At 39.4% G+C, this 21,222-nt stretch overlaps 1 protein-coding gene across 1 annotated transcript; it reads left to right on the forward strand.

The window, feature by feature from the left end:
* Nucleotides 1-26: 26 nt before the first annotated feature.
* On the forward strand, nucleotides 27-20,143 carry LOC117393762 (collagen and calcium-binding EGF domain-containing protein 1-like). Its single transcript, XM_033991768.2, has 11 exons — nucleotides 27-328; nucleotides 1,210-1,290; nucleotides 16,904-16,956; nucleotides 17,088-17,222; nucleotides 17,446-17,580; nucleotides 18,184-18,317; nucleotides 18,473-18,587; nucleotides 18,676-18,806; nucleotides 18,959-18,994; nucleotides 19,123-19,158; nucleotides 19,242-20,143. The coding sequence occupies exons 1-11, from the start codon at nucleotides 216-218 to the stop codon at nucleotides 19,428-19,430; spliced, it is 1,158 nt and encodes a 385-aa protein (XP_033847659.1). The 5' UTR covers nucleotides 27-215; the 3' UTR covers nucleotides 19,431-20,143.
* The last annotated feature ends 1,079 nt before the right edge of the window (nucleotides 20,144-21,222 follow it).

Below are 21,222 nucleotides of genomic sequence, written 5' to 3' on the forward strand. Positions count from 1 at the left end.
GGGGGATCACAGTGCACTGTAGACGCAGCCGCTCTCCTCCTCTCTCGTGCGTAAACGCGCACACAGCCGCGGACGCACGGCTCCAGCACACGCGCCACCACTGGACACTTTCTCAGAGCGGGATCTCTCACCCGTGGGTCACTATATGGACCCTGCTCCGTGGTGCTCCGTGGCGTTTTAACTCGGACACGTTTTTGTCCCGGAGCAGAGGGGACATGGCTCAACTCTCTGGGGCCACTCTGTTACCTATCAGTGCTATGTGCGTAGTGTTTCTGTGGGAATCTGAGGCTAGTTCTATCAGGACCACACTGGGAGTGGACACCTCGAGGTAAGTTATTAGAGTTAGTCCAGATATCCGTTCAGTCTCAATGATGTGCTAATAATTTTTAGCCTACTTTTGTCATATTTATAAAGTTTATATAATTTGCTATTGCTAGACTTTCTCTGCAGCTTTGAAACGTGGCCAGCAGCTTTTACAAACTACTGAGCACAAATCCCTGTAGTCCGCATAACAAGCGTTTTTTCTGTAATGCAATTGAATGTGTAAACAAGCAGCCCGTTTAACATTAGCGCGGTGTGCCAAAAGCTCTAACTGCATTGAAAGCGCGCATCCTCTGCGATGCGCGTGAGTGCGGACCTCCAAATGAACCGGAGCAGCGTCTAATCTAATGTGATTTCCAAGGAAATGCAAAAGGAAGAGCGAATTCCAAATGGTAGGAATCGGTCGCGGTGTAAGGAGCCAAACTTTTACTTGTGCTCAGACAAAACATGACACTTGTTATTAAGGCTCCTTGAGAGATGAGTTCAAGAGGTGAGCGAAAGATGTAGAGGAAAGTCATGACAGCGCCAATTACTGGGCCTCAGAATTATACATGAAATAATGTACAATTTGTCTACTCTTTTAATGAAGTTATGTTTGCCTTACAAGAAAGATGCAGCCTGAAAAATCAGAAAATAGTTACAATTATTATTCTGACCCATGACCCACTTTATTTATATCTGAAGGCTTTCCTGGACATATTTCATGTATTATAAATCAAATAAAACTCTATAACAGCAAGTGGTTTGATTCTCCTTAACTGAACTCTTATACTCACAATATCACCCTGCATCTTTTTCTAGTGTAGTTATTCTTTCACAATAGGTCAACTTTAGCAGTGGGTGGTGTACAACAAGCTGTGCATATCCTAATTTATTTTTTATCTTCAGAACAGAGTGTCCTGAAAGTAAAATCCTGACAGTGGAATATCCCTGTATGGGAGCTGGAGGCAAGAACAGCACTTGTTTTAGGTAAGTGTCATTTTGTTTCATTTGGACCAAACCGATTTCCTAAGTAGTTTGAAGCTCTAGTAAATCTTTGGGAACCTCTGCTTGTTTGTGTGTGTAATTTGCCATTGAGTTAGCTCGCTTTCCTGGAACAGCGCTTTGCTAAGGATTGTGGATGTTTGCTAAGGATTGTGGACAAGTGTCTGTGATGCTCAAAGACGTTTGGGGTTTGTAGTGAGGGTGGTGTAACTACCAAACCATATCATTCCCATTATGTCTTCACATTTTGGGTTTCAGGATATTTATTCATCATCTGCCATCATTTACCAGTGGGAGAAGTAGCAGAAGATGTGATAATGTAACAATTTGAACTTTGCAGAGTTTATGACAGAGACTAAGAACTTTTATACTGTTTAAGTGGATGCCCCCATTCATTGCATTCAAACCCAAATAGTCAAAGCAGTGTGACAGGGCAGGAAGAGATCCATTATTCATGCTGCACTGCACATTCAAAAAGAGACAGTAACAATCTATTACATGAAGTATCTGAGGTTTACCACACTATCAATTATAGGATTACACACCATATGCCCTCAGTATTTGTAGTATTTGAAAGTCCATGTCTGAGTATGCACAGAATTATTTTGGCTCTTGAATATTCCACATAATCCAAATATTAGAAAGATTAATCTATATAATCTAATCGTCCCGGATGTAACCTAGTATTTAATTGCATTGTATTTATGATTTTCTGTGAGCTAGTGAAAACAAACTTGGAGGAAAGTTGATGTGGAGTATTTTTGGTTAATGGAAGTGAATAGGTTAACATTTAAAAATCTAATGATGTTTACTATTGGTAAATCATTACCCAGTTTGATTGTTGTTCAACAGTACCATAGATACATACGTAATGAAAATAGTGAATATCCTTAGAAACTCTTTAAAAAAAAAGATAAAGATAAAGATAAAGATTTTGAAGGAGCATGTTGGGTTCTAAAGTGCAGTCTGACAGTGCTAATAGGCTAAAGTCAATCATCTTGATGTGGGGCGAATGTTTTTGAAGGCCCAGGATTTGGTTGGCGGTTTGAGAAAATCCCAGATCTGGTTTGAGTCCAGTCTGTGTTCTGTTCAATGTCAAGTCAGGCTTTAAGCTCCTATTTCTGTCTCTGATGTGAGATGAATTTTGTGCCATTCCAGGACAAGAACTTACTGTACCTATTTCCATTATTTTGAGTACATATATAAATACCTTTCACATAACATCCACATACATCTTACTGAACTCAACTGCTTTTGACCCAGAGTGAGACTGTTGAGTGATCACAATTTCTCAGCATCCAGGCAGACTATGGCGATTTTCCGATAATTTTCACATTTTCATCTCTGATTTCTTCACTTGGCACATCTCCCTGTATTCAAATCATCAGGGAAATGCTGAATTTATATAGCGCTAATTGAAGACGACAGTTTAAGCATTTGGAAAGTTTCACACCTTCCCCTAGAAGCAGTCTTAGTTGCAATAAAAACATTCACACAAATTACTCTAATGGTAGCTGTTAGCGTTAGTGCTTTCTTGACTGGGTTAGGGTAATTTTACATGGTGGCTTAAAGAGAACAGTGATGGGTCAAGCAATAACCATTATCTCATCAAGTTTCTTATTCTGTGTTCTTCTATATTCTAATCACTCTTGTTCTTGAAGTCTTTCCAAATATAGTGTGGCATGTAATGCTGTCTCACAGTGTTTTTGTGGTCTTGCCCACCTCCGTCCAAACAAAGCATGGAGGCCTACAGGTCTGAGAGCTTCCACTGTGGTCAGGGCCAGTAAATCTTCCATTGTTCTCTTCGTTTTGTGTTCCCTTTCTGTCTTCACAAGAGGTTACATTTCATCTCAAACTAAACCCAACATCCATCTTAGTTGCAGAGATTACTCTTACTGTAACTGTGTGTTTATTGCATATGGGTCTGGATGGGTTCCCTGTTATCTGTAACTGTTTTTATAGAAATATATATGCGGCTAGTACCACCAGAAACAGTTGATAAACACCTTGAATTGAGTATTTTGGACAACATTTTGGGAAATATGTCCTGAACACTTTCCTAAAATACATTCCTGTAAGTAATATGTAGTGTTCTGTCCTGATTTATATTTAAAGCCATTATTTCCTGCTTGAATAAAGAAACATCTAGAATGTAAAAATGCAATGAAAAGAAACATTCCTCACTGATTTCCTCAAAGTTCAAGACAGAAGGTTAGAGGAGATGTCATATACAGCCAGTTAAGAAGAAATGTAAGAAGTAATTTATTTACTAACTTAAACATGTCTTATATCAATACTTGTTCAGTTTCCTGAAGCAAACAGAGTGTGGATCACACGGTGTTACAGATCTTTGACCAATTGATCTTTCCATAGTGAAAATCATTATTTATATGTGGAATGTATTAATGAGCCCCAAGATTATTCTAAAATAGTTGTACAAAAACAGGCACTGAGAGAGGGGAATAACATGGAGTGCATCCATGGGTCTGAGCCAGATTATTCAGTTCAGAAGGTGGATGCCACTTTTGAGTTTAAACTGATAAGACAATGAATAAGATGATGCATTAGTATTATTTACATAAATAGCATTTTAAATAAAGAAACATATACACTCAATAAATTTGCTTTTCTGTTGACTACAAGCATGAACAGTTTTGCATTTTAGTTGAGTAAAATCCTTTTTGGTCGGGGTCCTTCAATAGTGCTCAGTCAGCAGTTGTGTTGGGCTCGACAGACTGTTGACTCACAGCTCTTGGACATATCAGTACCTTTTCCTTCTCTAGTGTCTTTGCGGGAGTCTCTCTATCATCAAAGTGTTGACTGTTGGCTTTTGAACATCTTTTGCGCACTTGGCTGAACACAAGCCTATCAGTCTCAGAGTTCACAGAATAAGATGTAAAATCACAACATTTAATCAGCATCCCGAGTCATTATTGCTGTCATTATTTACTTATGACATGAATACATCCACACACCAAAGTCTTCTCCAAGTCTCTCAGTTTGCTGCCAAACCTTCTGGTATCTTCCCAGCAAGTATTGTTCAGGATGATAAATTCTGTTTAAGACTGTAGTCATAATGTTGTGGACTGGACCAGAACCACATCCTTCCTGACTCACCAAGGACATGTTCTTTCTCTCCAAATGTGGAGTCATGATGGCACAACCTGGGTTTATCATCTTGCAATCTATTCACACGAGGCAATTTGGTATCAATGGGATATATTCCAATATAGAGTTGTTGTTTTTTTTTCATTTTTGTGGGTGTTTATTATAAGTCATGCAGACTGTAAGAATTTGCTGCATGACATCACACACAGCCATCTGGTTACCATTTGTACCTAGGCTAAAAGATTGATGCACATTGTTTTTATTTATTTTATTTTACCTCCAAATCAATATTAAAAAATGTCTTTCTTTGGATAAGCATTTTAATGACTGTAATGACTATAATTTGTTCTGTAAATCATCATTTATGTTGTACTGACTCATTATTTAGTGAATGAAATCACGCAGTCACACATGTCTGTGTATAGTGATGCTGCTTTGACTCACTGAGGTAAATCTTTTTGTTGTATTGCACTTTGGGGATTTGCATGTTGTCTGACTAAACCACAGAGTGGCTGTTTGTTGGCCTGTATTATGTGGTTTATGTGATCTGAATGGATTTCAAAAGCTTGGAGTTTTTTATGCCTTGGCCTTTACTATGCCATCAAACCTCATCATGTACCATTAGTACAAAGGTCTTTGACGAACTGCCAGGAGAAGTGCATGCCAGTGGTTCTGAAGGTCAGACAGCATCAATGTTGGGTTGACGTCTTTGTTTTGCAGGGAGCACCAATCATACATGTTTCAGACCACTGTAACTAAAGTGGAAATATGTGCTTTAGATTCCATACTTGCATCTGTCCCCCACCCACTTTGCCTGTGTGTTGTTACCCAGAGACATTTGTGTGCTCATTATGAGTGACTGAGTCAGGTACAGGCCTGGACTCCATCGTCAAAGCACCACTTCCTTCTCCTCACCAATTTCAGTTTGTATAGTGTTCAATGTTCAGAACAGACACAAGCCAGACCTGGCTCCAGTGGAACCACTACAGAGTATGTGCTCTGAGGTTGAGGTCAGGTCACAGCTACTGTGCAATGTAACTCATATATTCTTTATGTTGTCAGCATTGTATGATTACTTTGACAATTGACACAAAGGAGAAACTATTATTTGGGATACACAGTGAGGAATTGGGACTTTTGTTGAAAAAGTGTCAACACTTTGACAAAAGTCAAATGTAGCAGTAAGGAACCTTTAAACTGTCACTCAAATTATTCTAAATGTAATTTTTCAGTGTTTCTGGCCTATAGGCCTACCTTATGCAATAAGGTTTTTGGAATAGACAGTTCAGTGTGATTTAACATGGTCATGACTGATGATGCACCATGACTTTCTGCCGCAATTGTTAAACTACTTGTCACATACACTCACCTGAAGGATTATTAGGAACACCATACTAATACGGTGTTTGACCCCTTTCGCCTTCAGAACTGCCTTAATTCTACGTGGCGTTGATTCAACAGGGTGCTGAAAGCATTCTTTAAAAATGTTGGCCCATATGGATAGGATAGCATCTTGCAGTTGATGGAGACACATGGCACATCCAGGGCACGAAGCTCCCGTTCCACCACATCCCAAAGATGCTCTATCGGGTTGAGATCTGGTGACTGTGGGGGCCATTGTAGTACAGTGAACTCATTGTCATGTTCAAGAAACCAATTTGAAATGATTCGAGCTTTATGACATGGTGCATTATCCTGCTGGAAGTAGCCATCAGAGGATGGGTACATGGTGGTCATGAAGGGATGGACATGGTCAGAAACAATGTTCAGGTAGCCCGTGGCATTTAAACGATGCCCAATTGGCACTAAGGGACCTAAAGTGTGCCAAGAAAACATCCCCCACACCATTACACCACCACCACCACCAGCCTGCACAGTGGAAACAAGGCATGATGGATCCATGTTCTCATTCTGTTTACACCAAATTCTGACTCTACCATTTGAATGTCTCAACAGAAATTGAGACTCATCAGACCAGGCAACATTTTTCCAGTCTTCAACTGTCCAATTTTGGTGAGCTCGTGCAAATTGTAGCCTCTTTTTCCTATTTGTAGTGGAAATGAGTGGTACCCGGTGGGGTCTTCTGCTGTTGTAGCCCATCCGCCTCAAGTGCATGTTGTGGCTTCACAAATGCTTTGCTGCATTCCTCGGTTGTAACGAGTGGTTATTTCAGTCAACATTGCTCTTCTATCAGCTTGAATCACCCGGCCCATTCTCCTCTGACCTCTAGCATCAACAAGGCATTTTTGCCCACAGGACTGCCGCATACTGGATGTTTTTTCCATTTTCACGCCATTCTTTGTAAATCCTAGAAATGGTTGTGCGTGAAAATCCCAGTAACTGAGCAGATTGTGAAATACTCAGACCGGCCACTCTCAAAATTGCTTAAATCACCTTTCTTTCCCATTCTGACATTCAGTTTGGAGTTCAGGAGATTGTCTTGAGCAGGACCACACCCCTAAATGCATTGAAGCAACTACCATGTGCTTGGTTGATTAGATAATTGCTTTAAGGAGAAATTGAACAGGTGTTCCTAATAATCCTTTAGGTGAGTGTATAATATTAACATAATCCCATTTCCAATGCAATTAACAGTAGTAAAATTGGTCTGCATTTTAGACATGCTTTGCAAAATAAAATGTGGTGTCTACAAACTGTGTGGCCTTATCAAATAGTGTACATGATCCATTTTCACCAATCAGATAATTAGAGAAAAACATAAACACAAAAAAAAAAATTGGCTGGCACATTGAGCTGGAGCTGTGCTGTTTTGACTGCCCTGGTGTTGACTGATTGATTGGCAGGATGACTGATGAACTCGGAGAGGAGCCTCTGTGAGTATAACACGCTCATTAGCTCAGGGTCATGTGAGTGAACTTTGCCTCTTGACACTTCCCCAGCAGGACACCAGATAAGTCCCAAATCCTCCTTCTGCAACAAAGAAATACGTCAGTGGCTTTAGTGGATGTATTATCTGGCCTAAACTCATGGTCATTGCACGAGTTTTATAGCTTACAAACATCTCAAGCTTGTAAGTTTGTAAGTTTATTTTTACCATTGAAGAAAGCCTTAAAAACCTCAGCAAAGGAATGATTTTTTTTTCATTTTGTGTAGTTTTTCTGTTTTTTTGAAGTGTTGTTTTTTGTTTAATCAAAATTACTTTGCACATCCATGAATTAGCATTTCAGTGCAGGATTGGAAAATCGATCATTTATGTTTTGCCTCCAGCCACAAGAGACCAATGAAGAAGTAAGCGTAACGTATCACATATGGTTGGAGAACTTTAAAAGCATCTCCAATTTTACACCGATAATAAAATTCAATGTAAATGCAAAGTAAATGACCCACATAACTCTTGAAGTAGCAACAAATGCACACAATAATGTAACTGGCTTTCATTAACAATATAATCTGAACTCTCAGACATAACTTATGCTATAATTCAGTTCAATACTGTTTTTCGATGATGCTGGAAAATCAAAAATAGCTTCATAGCCTTGGCAGTTGAATAAAAAAGTAAGGGATTACTCTGGAAGCTGTGGTCCTGCTTCTGTCCAAGTTCAACAGAGCTTTAGTTCATCCTAGCAGGACAGAGCTTCTCAGTGGGGGGACTATAGGCCTATACATATCAGGCTATGTGAATGTGTAGCATCTAGTTTCTGCATGAGAAACCAAGATAAGGATTTTAATAAGTGGATAAGCTATTCTGCTATTCTGCATTCATTCCACATTCAGACTCAGTGGAGATAAAATACTTTTGTAGTCATAGATGCCAAATGTCCTGGGGCAGAGTGACAGAAGATTCAAACCATCAACCATGAGGCATACAGCTACTAAGTCATCGCAGATCCAATAAAAATACCAATATTCAATCTAAACCTTTCCTTCTTTTTATTTATTTTATTTTTTCCCACTTGAGTCAATGCATGTGCTCTGAATACCTGTAATTTTAACAACTCAGTACAAGCTATTTAACGTGCTGTCACTGCAATAATGTTCCCCTGTATGTTTTTACATTCTATTATATGTGCCTGGTGAAAATGTGCTTCTTATTACATTCTTACAATATGCAGGCCCGGTAGGCTTGTCCTTGGGGTTTTCCTAGTCAAAGTGATCAACAATAGACAGTGACACTAGGTGCTAAAATGCTTCATGTCAAACAGCAGGAGGGCTTAACTATAGAGGTTAAAGAGGTGATTTGATACAGAGCAGGGGCACATAACAGATACCACATGTGTTTATGAGTAATGCATGGATAGATTTGTGCATGGGAGCATGTCGTTAGACTTTGTCTGGGCCTGGATTATATTCTTTTTTATGGTTTATTGAGTGTGCAGGTGGGCATGAATGACATCATCTATGTAATCCTAGTGAGAAGTTGCATATGTTACATACAGTTAGTGGTTCAATTGCATTTGAAAACGGGTTCTCTGAATACAATATGAGAGTGATTACAAAATACAAGTCCAATGCAAAACATGCAGTCGTTGAAATCCTCCAGCTAAGGTAGTCTGTGCCTGGAGATGTGTCCTCTGCTGTTACACTGTGGCGCCCACTGCCTCTAACAAGATGAGTCAAATGCAGAGGACAAATTTCCCTGCAGTGACAATAAAGACAAATAGAATTAAAAATATAAATTACAATGACTAAAAAGGAATATCTTTTTCTACTGTTCCATTCTTCATGTATGTGGAATAATGACACCATAGGTACGCCAACATAAAAAGTCAGAATGAATTAAAAACAGCAAATAAATAATTTTCAATTTTACAGTATAGCATGATCAATGATTGCAAAATTGCACTACTACAATGACACCTCCAGCTCAGTCCTCGTTGATTTTGTTGTCCATATCTAAGGACAACTGTGATTAGAAGTTATAATACTCCCTACAGTGTAAGTATGTGCAGGCTTTAATGGACAATACTACCACAATATGCTAGGTGTTTATGTCTCCAGGTCACATCTGATGACTTCCAGAGTCTGTCCTGAGTCTCCTGCCGCTTTTTAAACTCTTGGGCTCTTGTTAACCTTTATTAGTTCTGCATGATTTCTTATTCTTTATGAGCATATGCAAGAATCACATGCTTCCTACTATTCCTGTGGTGACAGTGTGATGCTTTCTGACATTATTTATGTCAAACGCAGTTTTATTTATTTTTATTTTTTTTAGGCAACTTCAATTTCATTATACCATATAGAGTTCGCACCTTTTCTAACAGTGACCTCACATGTTCAAAATGCATGACGTCTTTGGTACCAAATGAGTACCACACATCATCAGATTGTTTGCGCTGCACACTAAGTCTACTGGTACATCCTATAATTATCATTCTCCTTTTCCCTTTGGCCTGTCTGCCATTTCTCTAATTATACTGGACTGCCATCACAGAGCTCATGTTATGAGCTTCAAGTTTTTCTCACACTTGGAATTTAAACAGATTTTTTTCAAAGATATACACCTGTGCATTACAATAGTGACTAACATAATCCTCTGTCTTCATTTTCACAGAGATTTTAAGAGTTTAGCTTCCTGCTTTTAATGTGGAAATAATTGCCTTTGTTGCACTGCAGAAGTGGACCTCCCTAAATGTCCTTATGTGCAGCATCTTTTCCTGATTAGTGTGCACCTGAGCAGCCCTCTGGACAGACCCAGTGCTGTTTGTGGTTTGTGTTGTGTGAGCCGAGTCTGTTCTGCATTAGCTGCTGCTTTATACTGTCACTGAGAAAACAAATCATAAAGAAATTGATTTCAGACTGATGACAATGTTGCAGGCTCCTGTGTCTTAATGCACTAATAGTGCTATAAATAACAATTATGAAAATAATAAACAAGAATAAGAATGACTAAATGCCACCCATGAAGTTTAGTGTTGATGCTGACCCTTTTGCCGCTCCTGTTTGTTTACATACAGAGAGATTAAAGATACGAGCTCACCATGGTGGAAGTGAAAAACAACTATGCAACATGTGACACACGGCCACGTGTGACAAATTCTCATGATGAGCTTTATATTTGGTGAAGACAAGGGGAAAGTCCTCCATATCCATAATTGTTGACCTTGCCCCACACTCAGTTCCTTGGTGTTCTCCAAACCTGCCAGGAATGCCCACTTGGAGCACTTTTTCTGGTCTAGACATAAGGTGCAGTGAGTATACTCCTAAATTTATGCCATGTTATGATTTTTATTCATGTCACAATAAGGATTAAGGAAGACCTCTACTCTTCTATAGTCCATCAATATATTAAACATTAACATAAATGCTTGTCAAGTATGCACTGGTATGTGTAAATAATATTCTCCTGTATTAGACTTCAAGTCTCACACCTTTTTTAAAAACCCCTTAGGCTATTCCATTTACTCTACAACACCTACACCTCATAAAGCCCCAATAGAAATTTTAAAAGTCTTATTTTTTATCCATGTATCACCAGGATTGAACCAAAAACTAAATCCACGAAATTATGGCCAGTGTAAATCAGGTATAAACCAGAACAGCTTTAACACACAGTCTGAGATGGTGAATCTCTGACCCAAGGGCATCAACATCTGGTGTTGGTGTGCTATAAACACAACAAACTATCAGTAGATGGTGTTTATGTGACAAGATATTTGGGTTGATTGTCATCATTAAATGGTGATTGGACGTGTTGGCAGTTCATTTGTTTGGAACTTTTCATTTCAGATGAGATTCTGTAAATTTTATTTCCCTTATTTTATTTCCCTTATTTAAAGTGCTTGGTCATTCAAGCGTATAGAGTTGGTTGATATGATCGAAAAATGAATCACATTTAAACCTAAAAATAGTCAAATGTCTTTCTCTAAATTCTGAAATCCAAACTTCATATTTATACTGACAGAAGATTGGCTTTGGATATCTCCATTAAAAAGACAGAATCATTGACAATTAGAGATGACTGAATTAAAATTTGATTTATTGCCCAGCGGTACCAGAGGACATCACACATCTGTTGGTTATATTGTATATGCATGTGTGGCATAATCATTAAAAAAGATGGGGTTCATTTGACTAAAAGCAAATGTTCACCAGTCAGGCCCTGATAGAGCATCTGGACTACATTTAGATATCTGGCAAGGAGTGTGAAAATGAATAATGCACTCATGCCAACCCACAAGAATATTTGGACTTTTGGTAATGCTCTTTAAATTGATTTTGATTTGGTCTTTATGCACCGCATGTATTTACCAGAAGAGTAATTACCAACATCAAGGCTGATATCAAAGCTATACACACTGTGGCCCAAATCACCACTGCATAATATGACGTGTAGACTTAAATATGTCGTGATAATTTTCCATTTTTGACATTGCTTGACTTTACTGTTGTATTCTCTATGTATTGTCTATTTTTTTGGTTGAGGAAAATCTATGAATATTTGTTAATTTAGTATGTTAAAGCAACAATATGTAATGTTCTGGAGGTGGCACATCAGATGCAAGATTCCCTGAACAAAACATACTTTGGAACATTCTCCGTGAAGACAGATATATTTTATGCCATACTGTGAAAATTATAGCTAACGGAACATTTCCATGAGACAGGTTTGTGGAGATGCAAGCAGTGGTGGTGGGTCCATAATGGGCTATGGGGCGACGTCCCTCCTATCAGTGATGCACATTTGTAAAACAAATATTTAACATTAAAATTGTGAGATAGTTTGGCAATATTAGTGTTTAAATAATACATAAATGTTGACATATACAGCAAAAATTACAAGAAAATAATTCAGTTTCTTAAAATTTTCGGCCTTTCACAGTAGTCTGTGTTTTTCAGTGTGATCAAAACAACCAAAATGTACCAAAAAAAACAAAAAAAAAAAAAAAGTTACGTACTGGGGCTTCATTGCAGCCCTTTTGAAATAAAATATGTCAGAAAACAGTACAAATATTAACATGGAATTTAAAATAATCATAAGCATAAGCCTTTACATAGGGTACTAAGTTTAATTTAGTTTAATTAGATTTAATTTAGATTCTTATTGTTCACTGTTGTTAATCATTTATTTTAAGACATTAGACAAGCTTCTGTACCATATTCTTCATAGCCTGGTTCCCTCACTAACCGAGATCATGATTAAGAGTAGCCTATTAGTAACTACTTTTCTGCTGATTGTAAAGGGGGTGGCGACAATGCATTTAATAGTTGGAATGAAGTTGATGATATCATACGTTAGAGATTGTGTAGATCAGCTTGTTGTGTTGTGGAAGCAGCAGAACTAGAGCTCTATCCCAGTCAAAGCTCCTTGTGTTTGGACCAGTCTGATGTGTCCCTTGGGTGCTTCTGTCCTGGAAGTGGGCTGCAGAGCAAATAAACACATGGACAGTGCTTACTCTTGGCACGCTAGCACCTTCACATATGTGCAGCTAGCCAACAACATGCTAATTCCACGTGCATGTGACACCCTTTTACGAGGCTGCCGCACTTTCATCAACATATCATAAAAACAGTGTGGTCCGCTGCACACTGTAAAGCGGGGATTTGTGTTATTGTTTTTGAAGTTAAACTCATTCCAAGGTTGAGATAAATGGGTGTAAAAAGAGCAATTTCTCTTAACTTGCTTCTAGAGTAGTAAAAATGCATTTCTGAAGACCTTGTAAAATCACTTCCCACCAAAGCACACATCGGCAGACAATTAGGAACAAAATCCTCAAACCTGGAAATAAATGCCAATTCCCAAAGCAAATTGAATGCCCGTGGCAAGCTTCCAAAAATGTTACACTGTAGTTTTATAGTTGGCCTCATCATGCTAATAAGTTTGAGCATAATCCTTCAACACACCATCATACACAACCTGACAAGCCAAGTTTTTAAACCGCTTTCAACCGGGGAAATAAATTAAACGCAGCCAGCTTGATGAATACAACATGTTATGATTTTTGCACTGGACAAGCCACATTGCGAGACAGATCCATCAAAATAGCAGCTCCCACACACACACACATAGTCCGGTCGCTGTCCTGGCGTGTCGAGGGGCCATTGACCTTCTACTTCCTGTGTTGTTCTCAAGAGGGAAAGTTTGTGGATGACAGCGAACTTCAGACTTGTCTTTTAGCGCGCCTCTCCCTCTTGCTCTGTCAGTGCGGGATCTCATTTCTCACAAGCAGTGTGCCAAACAACATGCTTGCATCCTGACCACAACTCTGTACACGAGGTCAGGGGAGAATTAGCTGACAAATTATGTCATGAGAAGAAATTGTATGATGAAAAATAAAAATAAATAGCAAAATATGTTATCTAGTCACAGGGAGCTTATAGGCCAGTATACTCCTGCTGACGCCTGGTTTAAATATAATGTGTATCCTATATGCCTTACAACTGGCTATGCATATTTGACATGCAGTGAGGTTACGAAGTGCAATGTTTTGAGGACTTTAGAGAATCGCTTGGCTGGCTCTTTTGCAGTCTTATAAAGCACAAGTAAATAATTTTCTGGATAGTGGTTATACAGGATCTTGCATCTATGGCTGGTCAAACACTAAGAAAATTTGATAATGTTAATATAGTCTATGAAAAAAAGACAGCACATTATAATAATTCCCTAGAAGAATGCATGTGCTGAATCCTATAATCTTCAGTGTGAAGTTACTCTGGCTCTGTGTTTGATCCAGTGCCTTGTGCTGATTTTGGCAGCAGCTGGCATGGGACAAAACACCTATTAAGATCTCCCTATCCCCAGGCTGTTCATTGTGAGAGTGGACCATCACTGTTCCAGACACACTGTACACTCTGTAATTTTGTTTAAAATTCAATAGATGACAAGTATGAGTATAACATGCCATATTATTTTGTGCCAAATTCAACTTAATACCTGATAGTAATGGCATATTGAGAAGTGTAGCAGTGAGTTAGTGTAACATAAGCAATACACAAAGGGAGTAAAGAATACAAAACCCTTTTTCAAGTTGTAACTGGCAATGTAAAACATGTCACTTATAAAAATGTGTGAAACTGCATCGTATATGAATTTGACTATGAATTACAAAAACGCACAGGTCAGTTTGAGGTTAGTGCTCTAAAAACAAACTTAACACCTATAGCTGGCTGAACTCCTGCATGTCCTTAGAGAGGGGTTAGAATAAGTTTCAAATAGAAATAAGTCCTGATTTGTGGTTTGTCCCCCCATTACACCATGTCAAATCAAACTTTTAAGCCAGTGTGGCAAGCAATTTTGTTTGACAACTAATACACACAGAGAAAACAGTCCCTTTGTATTGGCCTGCAGTCCACTGAATGGTTGTATTTGCATTATAATTTCAATGCCAGAACATGTGTTTACTGACTGTTATAGATATGTAATTTGTGTGAAATATGCTTTTTGATTTCTCCTGCTTCCAAAATGTACAATATTAAAACAAAAGAATCAGTCCAGACTGCATAGAGAGCCGTTTTCCCCACGTTTGTGCACTTTGTGGACCAACCACAGTGCGCACTAGATTTAGTTTTGTTTACTTTACTTTTGGGTCTGCCTTACACCGCGCATCACTCACCCCAAACCCTGCACCATGAGCCACTTTAGAGACCATCAGAACTTATTTCTATGACAACGCACTTCAAGCGGACAAAGCTCTGTGAATATAGGCACACACGCTCGCTTCCCCTTATAGGCGTGGACTTTTCTTTCACTTGTGGGTTTTGCTTTTGGAGGATGCGCAGACAGACCCAGGCTCACCTGCGCAGGTAGAGGCAGGAAGAGACGTGTCGCTGATATTAAGTTGATCCAAACTGCCTCATCAACTGAAATACTTACACTTTTCCAAACACAAACACATGGGTCAGCTCTGCACTACCACCCAGTGCCTCTTCAGATGTCCATCACCCTCTCCCCGGGCGCTGCAGCTGCATGTCCCACAGGCACATCTCTCACTATGCACAGGGCTCACACTTAATTAAAAATGGGATGCCATTCTCTGACATAAATTGTCGACACAGAATCAGAATTGCTTTTATTCAACCCTAAGGGAAAAGGCTTTTTGTTATACACACGCAGCCGACCATCAGAAGAATAGAGTTATAAAAAATGACATAAGAAATATAAATAGCAAAGCACTAATTAGTGCAAATAAACTTAACCCTCAGTGGAAATAAAATAAACTTACATTTTGTACTTGTACTCTTCCACACTGACCTCGTGGATGGAGGTCTAGGTGACATAGTTGTCCACCACAGTCCTATACATGAGTTGTTTTTAACCATAAAATCTGACAATATGTCTCATTCGACATGTCTCATTCAGCTTTTTGATTGCATAATATGCTTGAAAACAACCAAAAACAAAAAAATATGACCAACTTCCCTGAACAAAGTTTTTCTGTTTATTTTTTTTTTTTAATCTTTGATTTGAATATTTGTATATCATAAATTGGGATGCAGATAATGTTTGTGAAATATTTCTAAAATTTCCTTCATATAACCATTTAAGTACACTTACTCTGTACAATTGCTGTGTATTTTTTTCACTTAATGCAACTGAAGTGCTGAGATGCTGAAGCTTTAAAATTCAGCAGCATTACACAATGCGGTGTGGCACATCGCAATTGCACATACCTATAAATGTTTTTCCTTTTCTTTTTATTGTAGGAAAACCATTAGACAACTTTGTGGCATACTAAAGACTCCAGCAATAACAACTCATTTATTGAGTTCAACTGTTCCCCAACAAGGCTCTTGATCAAATTCAAGTCTGTGCGTTCCAGGTAACAATAAAGATCAAAATGCCATTACAATTATTTTAATAGTCGACTAGACACAATTATTCCAATTCATCTTTGCTGCCTTAAGTAATATTATGGCAATTTGTGACATATTGACCGAACATACTGACTGATCAGTTAATTGAATGATGGATTGATTGTTGATCAATCTTGTGTCTGGGCTGTGTCACTTTTCGGAGCACCTCTCAACACTTCATACTCTCCACTGCAGATTAAAGCCCCCGTCATCTGGATCTCATCAGCCTCACTGTTATATAGGTTATTTTTCATTCAGTGGAGAGAGAGTGATTTAGGGTTACACAGAATAGGGGCTGGAGAAGAATAAAAGTGACTTGAATGAGGTAGCATGTTAGTCCCCTCGGTAACAGCACGTACATGAGTAGCACTTTTGGCTTTCAGCAAGTGTGAGAAATCTGGTGCGTGTCTATCAATTTCCTTTTAGCTTTTCCAAGTTTAACGTTGGTAACATGTGTAGAACTGGTGTCTTTGCCAAACATCATAAATCAATTTTGGAAAATGTTGCAGCCAAAATTATACTGTCCAAGAACGTACTTATTTTACAAGTTACCATCAAAAAGAATATGCTGTACTAGTCTGGATGGAATTATCAATTTGAATGCTTTGTCAAAATTTCCTACAAGACACATGACGTTTAATGGAAAAAATACTGATACTGCTATAGTCCAGGTTATAGACATTAAAACCATCATTTATGGAATAATAAATGCCATAATTCAATACATTTTGTTTTATAGGAGGAAATGCTGTGATGGATTCAGGTTCGTAATGGGCCAGTGCATACCAGAAAGTAAGTAAATTTCTTGTTTTAAAAATGATCTTTTCTATGGTTTTGCACAGCAGTAATTTGATCATTTAAGATATGAGCCACTAGAGGGCAATGCTTGACTTTCAAATGTTTGTTTTTGTTTTGGTTTGCAGGTGTGGATGTGTGTGCTGCTTCCCCATGTGAACAGCAGTGCACAGATAACTTTGGAAGAGTCATTTGTACCTGTTATCCTGGATACCGATTTGACCGAGAGAGACACCGCAACCACAAGTCTCCATACTGCATTGGTTAGTTGAGAGCTCCAAAAATTCATGTCTTGTAGCAAAATGCTGCTGAACTTCTGCTGACAATTTTAATATATGATACAATATGATATAAACTTTTGTGTAACTTTTTGTATCATGTGGACCCATATATCAGTTGCAGAAATGTTCTGCCACAACACATTCGCATTTTGACTTTTAACACAAAGATCACAATATTGTTCACTTTTGTCCACCATTGTTGCAGATATTGATGAGTGCGAATTTCCTGACAGCAACATATGTGAGCACGAGTGTGTGAACACAGTGGGCAGCTTCTCCTGCCGCTGTCACACAGGCTACATCCTGGGACCAGATCAACACTCCTGCATCCCTGAGCACTGTGAGTCTGTCTCATACTGAGCACATATCTAACATGAACACTGTGAGTCTCATGCTGAGCACATATCTAACATGAACACTGTGAGTCTGTCTCATACTGAGCACATATCTAACATGAACACTGTGAGTCTGTCTCATACTGAGCACATATCTAACATGAACACTGTGAGTCTCATACTCTGCACGTTATACTCTGCACATACCTAACATGAACACTGTGAGTGTTATACTCTGGACATATCTAACATGAACACTGTAAGTCTCATGCTGAGCACATATCTAACATGAACACTGTGAGTCTGTCTCATACTGAGCACATATCTAACATGAACACTGTGAGTCTCATGCTGAGCACATATCTAACATGAACACTGTGAGTCTCATACTCTGCACGTTATACTCTGGACATATCTAACATGAACACTGTGAGTGTTATACTCTGGACATATCTAACATGAACACTGTCAGCCTCTCTCATACTCATGCATCTGACTTATACCTTGAACACTGTGGAGTTCTTATCAAATTTTGTTTAGAAATCCAGTGAAACTTATGACACAGGAGGTGAGTCTACTCTGTGACAGCTCTGTGTTTTGTCTCACAGTGAGTTCTTCAGGGAAGTCAGAGACTCTGATGAGTGCTGGGGCCTGCTCCTTCACCTGTCAGGACTTTGTCAACATGAAGAACAGTCTGCAGCAGCTCAAGTCAAAACTGGGCAGCACACAGACATCAAACCAGGTACTGTGGCTCCTCATGGGAGCTCTGTTTTTTATTCAGTAAAATGAGAAATATCTCAAAATCCTCAAATAAGACATGACTTTAATATAAAATGTTCAAATGAAATGATATTTACTTTGACCAAAGATCGTTTAAATGACGCTGACTGTGTTTAGGTCTCTGGCTTAGCCAACAGCAGTGATAAGCGATCTCATGGGAGAACAGGCAAAGCCTCTGCTGGCTTATGTCCTTCTGGCCTTCCGGGGCCACCAGGGTCCCCTGGAGTTCCAGGTAGTGTCATAGCATTACAGTATGTGCTTTTATCTGTGCTAGTCAAACCTAACTAATAATTATAATCATGTGACTATGCTATGACTAGGACACCCAGGTGAACCAGGGAGGAGAGGTGAGCCAGGAGAGAGGGGGCCACAAGGCCCTCGTGGTGACATAGGACCCATGGGTCCAGAACCCGACCTGAGGCACATCAAGAGAGGCCGCAGGGGAGCTGTGGTAAAGATTTATTTGACTTTAACTTTATTGTCTGTGCCGCTTGGACTTATGAAACTATATTTCCAAGCTGTTGTTTTGAATTTAGATTCGATTGTTTCAGGTAGAACTATAGTTCCAACAATTCTTTTAATTTTTGTCCTTTTTTAATGCAGGGTCCTCCAGGAGCACCAGGAAAAGATGGACTAAAGGTCAAAAACTAAAATCACAGTGGCCATTGATTTTAAATAGCCTCTCTAACTTTTGCCACTGCCACCCTGTAACTGGAATTGCTCTACTCTTGTTTTTTGATTGACGTCTTTCTTTTTTTTGGTCACAGGGTGAAAGAGGAGCACCAGGCCCCACTGGTCCGCCGGTATGTTAAAACACCTCATTGATTTAATTGTTTTAATATCAGCAGATGTTTGTGCTAATAACTTCTATCACTCTACTTCCCAGGGTCCACCAGGTTCCTTTGACTTCCTCCTGCTCATGATGGCCGACATCCGTAACGACATCATCGAGTTGCAGGAGAAGGTGTTTGGGGAGAGGCGAGGTCTCACTCTGGACGCCTCCCCTCACCCTGGAGCAGAGGAGGACGTTTTGGACTGGGGATCTGGACAGGGCGACGTCACGCTAAACTCATGACCTTTGGCTTTCTTGACCACTGTGTTCGCAAAAGCACTATAGGACACTAGATGAGGACCATGGCCACATCAAACTGATATGCCATAACTGTGAGCAGCGGACAGAGGATTACCTGTTACAAAGTGGACCACAGACTGTCTGGCTGCAGGCACTTCCCCGGCCTCTTTCATATTTCATGGATAGAGAGGTGGAATGTGCGTGCGGGCCCATGAGTGAGGAAGATGCTGCCTCTGCCTTTGTGTCTCTGAGCTAAACCACTTCAAACGGCACACTTTATCGTCTACATCTCTTCCTGTTTGGGACGTGTGTGTGTGGGATGGGTGGATATAGGGTCTGTGGGCCAGGCCTGGGAGCCCCTCCGCACCTGTGGGCAGACCTGCAGCAGATCATCACCTCACATGAGGTCTATATGAGCTGGACAGTGACCTCTTTTCTATTTTTGATATTGTTCAGATAAATTAACTTAAAGGTGTCAGATATTAAATTGTCTGTTAGGTCTATTATACTGTATTCTATGTAAGTGAATATGATAATGGGAAAGTTACCAAATGAATTATGGTAATATGGTCAAATCTGTTTTTCAAATGTGATGGCTTTTGGATTGCATGATTATAAGTGTTAGTAGAAAGGTTGCCTCCGTTACATAGATTTTCAAATCTATATAACAGACTTACAAATTACAAGTTAAAAATGTATCTTGGGTTGGCAAATAGAAAAGGAAAAAAATAGAAAAATAAAATAAAATTAAGAAAAGGATTTAGAAATTGACAACATTCAAATCTATCTATAGTTGATAAACATTAATTAAAACTGAGGGTCTTAAGTGCATTGAAGATGGAGGTCAATATAAAGGAGATCACTCTATTTTCTTCACAGCTCAGTCACATAAGCACACATGTTATAGCAAAACTGTTTAACTGCCGGAGCCCACTTTCACAATAAAAGCCCAGGAATGAGAGGGGAAACAAAAATGTTGCTTACATGCCTCTTCCCAATAGGAAAACAAACAGTATATAAATAAAAAATAAAGTAGCAGGGCTAAAACTGCCCAAGCAGTGACCAAAGGGTATATTTGAACCCAAAATTTATCATAAGAACAGTCAACGTTAAGTGACAAAATCATTGAAGAGGACAGGCAGCCTCACAGCCCTACCCACGCGAAATGCAGCCAGGGGTTGGCCTACCGTGTCAGCCCCCACTCCATGCTCACCAGGGGGATCCCCAAGAAGACAATTCCCCCTGAGCCTCAGGTGCACTAAGAGGCAAGCTAAGGGCGTGCACCAGAAGACTGTCTGGAAAGGAGATCTGCTCTGGCCCATTATCAACTAGGTGATCACAAATGCGGTACGTCAGCACACAGCAGTAATGGGACCCCTCCGCTGGGGGGCAGCCAGTTTCATCTTATCCTCTCTGAGGTTATACAGCTACACCAAATCCTGTGCAGAGTATAGCTTGTGATGGGCATTAGTCATGATATAGTTTAGGATTCTCACGAGCAACAGCAACACTTTCCTTGGTTTTAGCAAAAGCTACTTCCAGCTTCAGCAGCATGAGAGAAAGTTAAGTCACTATCAGGTACTGGCAATAACATGTTACAGGCCTTAGACCATGTATGAGATAGAATGGAGTGTAACATGTGCATGCATGAACAGAAGTGTTGTAAGCAAAAGCCACATGTTTCACGTTGTCATTCCATTCACCACCGCAGGACAGAAGTGACTTTGCTAGCTGGTCAGCGAGAGTACGGTTAAAAATGCTCAACCATGCCATCATATTGTGGGTTATATGGAGG

The sequence above is a fragment of the Periophthalmus magnuspinnatus genome, chromosome 3, assembly GCF_009829125.3.
Source record: "Periophthalmus magnuspinnatus isolate fPerMag1 chromosome 3, fPerMag1.2.pri, whole genome shotgun sequence".
NCBI lineage: Eukaryota > Metazoa > Chordata > Actinopteri > Gobiiformes > Gobiidae > Periophthalmus > Periophthalmus magnuspinnatus.

Bases quoted from the DNA above. Each gene is read 5' to 3' on its own strand.
- LOC117393762 (XM_033991768.2), top strand. From the start codon at position 216: ATGGCTCAACTCTCTGGGGCCACTCTGTTACCTATCAGTGCTATGTGC. The intron at 18,318-18,472 runs GTACTGTGGCTC...GACTGTGTTTAG, and splicing joins GCACACAGACATCAAACCAG to GTCTCTGGCTTAGCCAACAG. The intron at 18,588-18,675 runs GTAGTGTCATAG...TGCTATGACTAG, and splicing joins AGGGTCCCCTGGAGTTCCAG to GACACCCAGGTGAACCAGGG.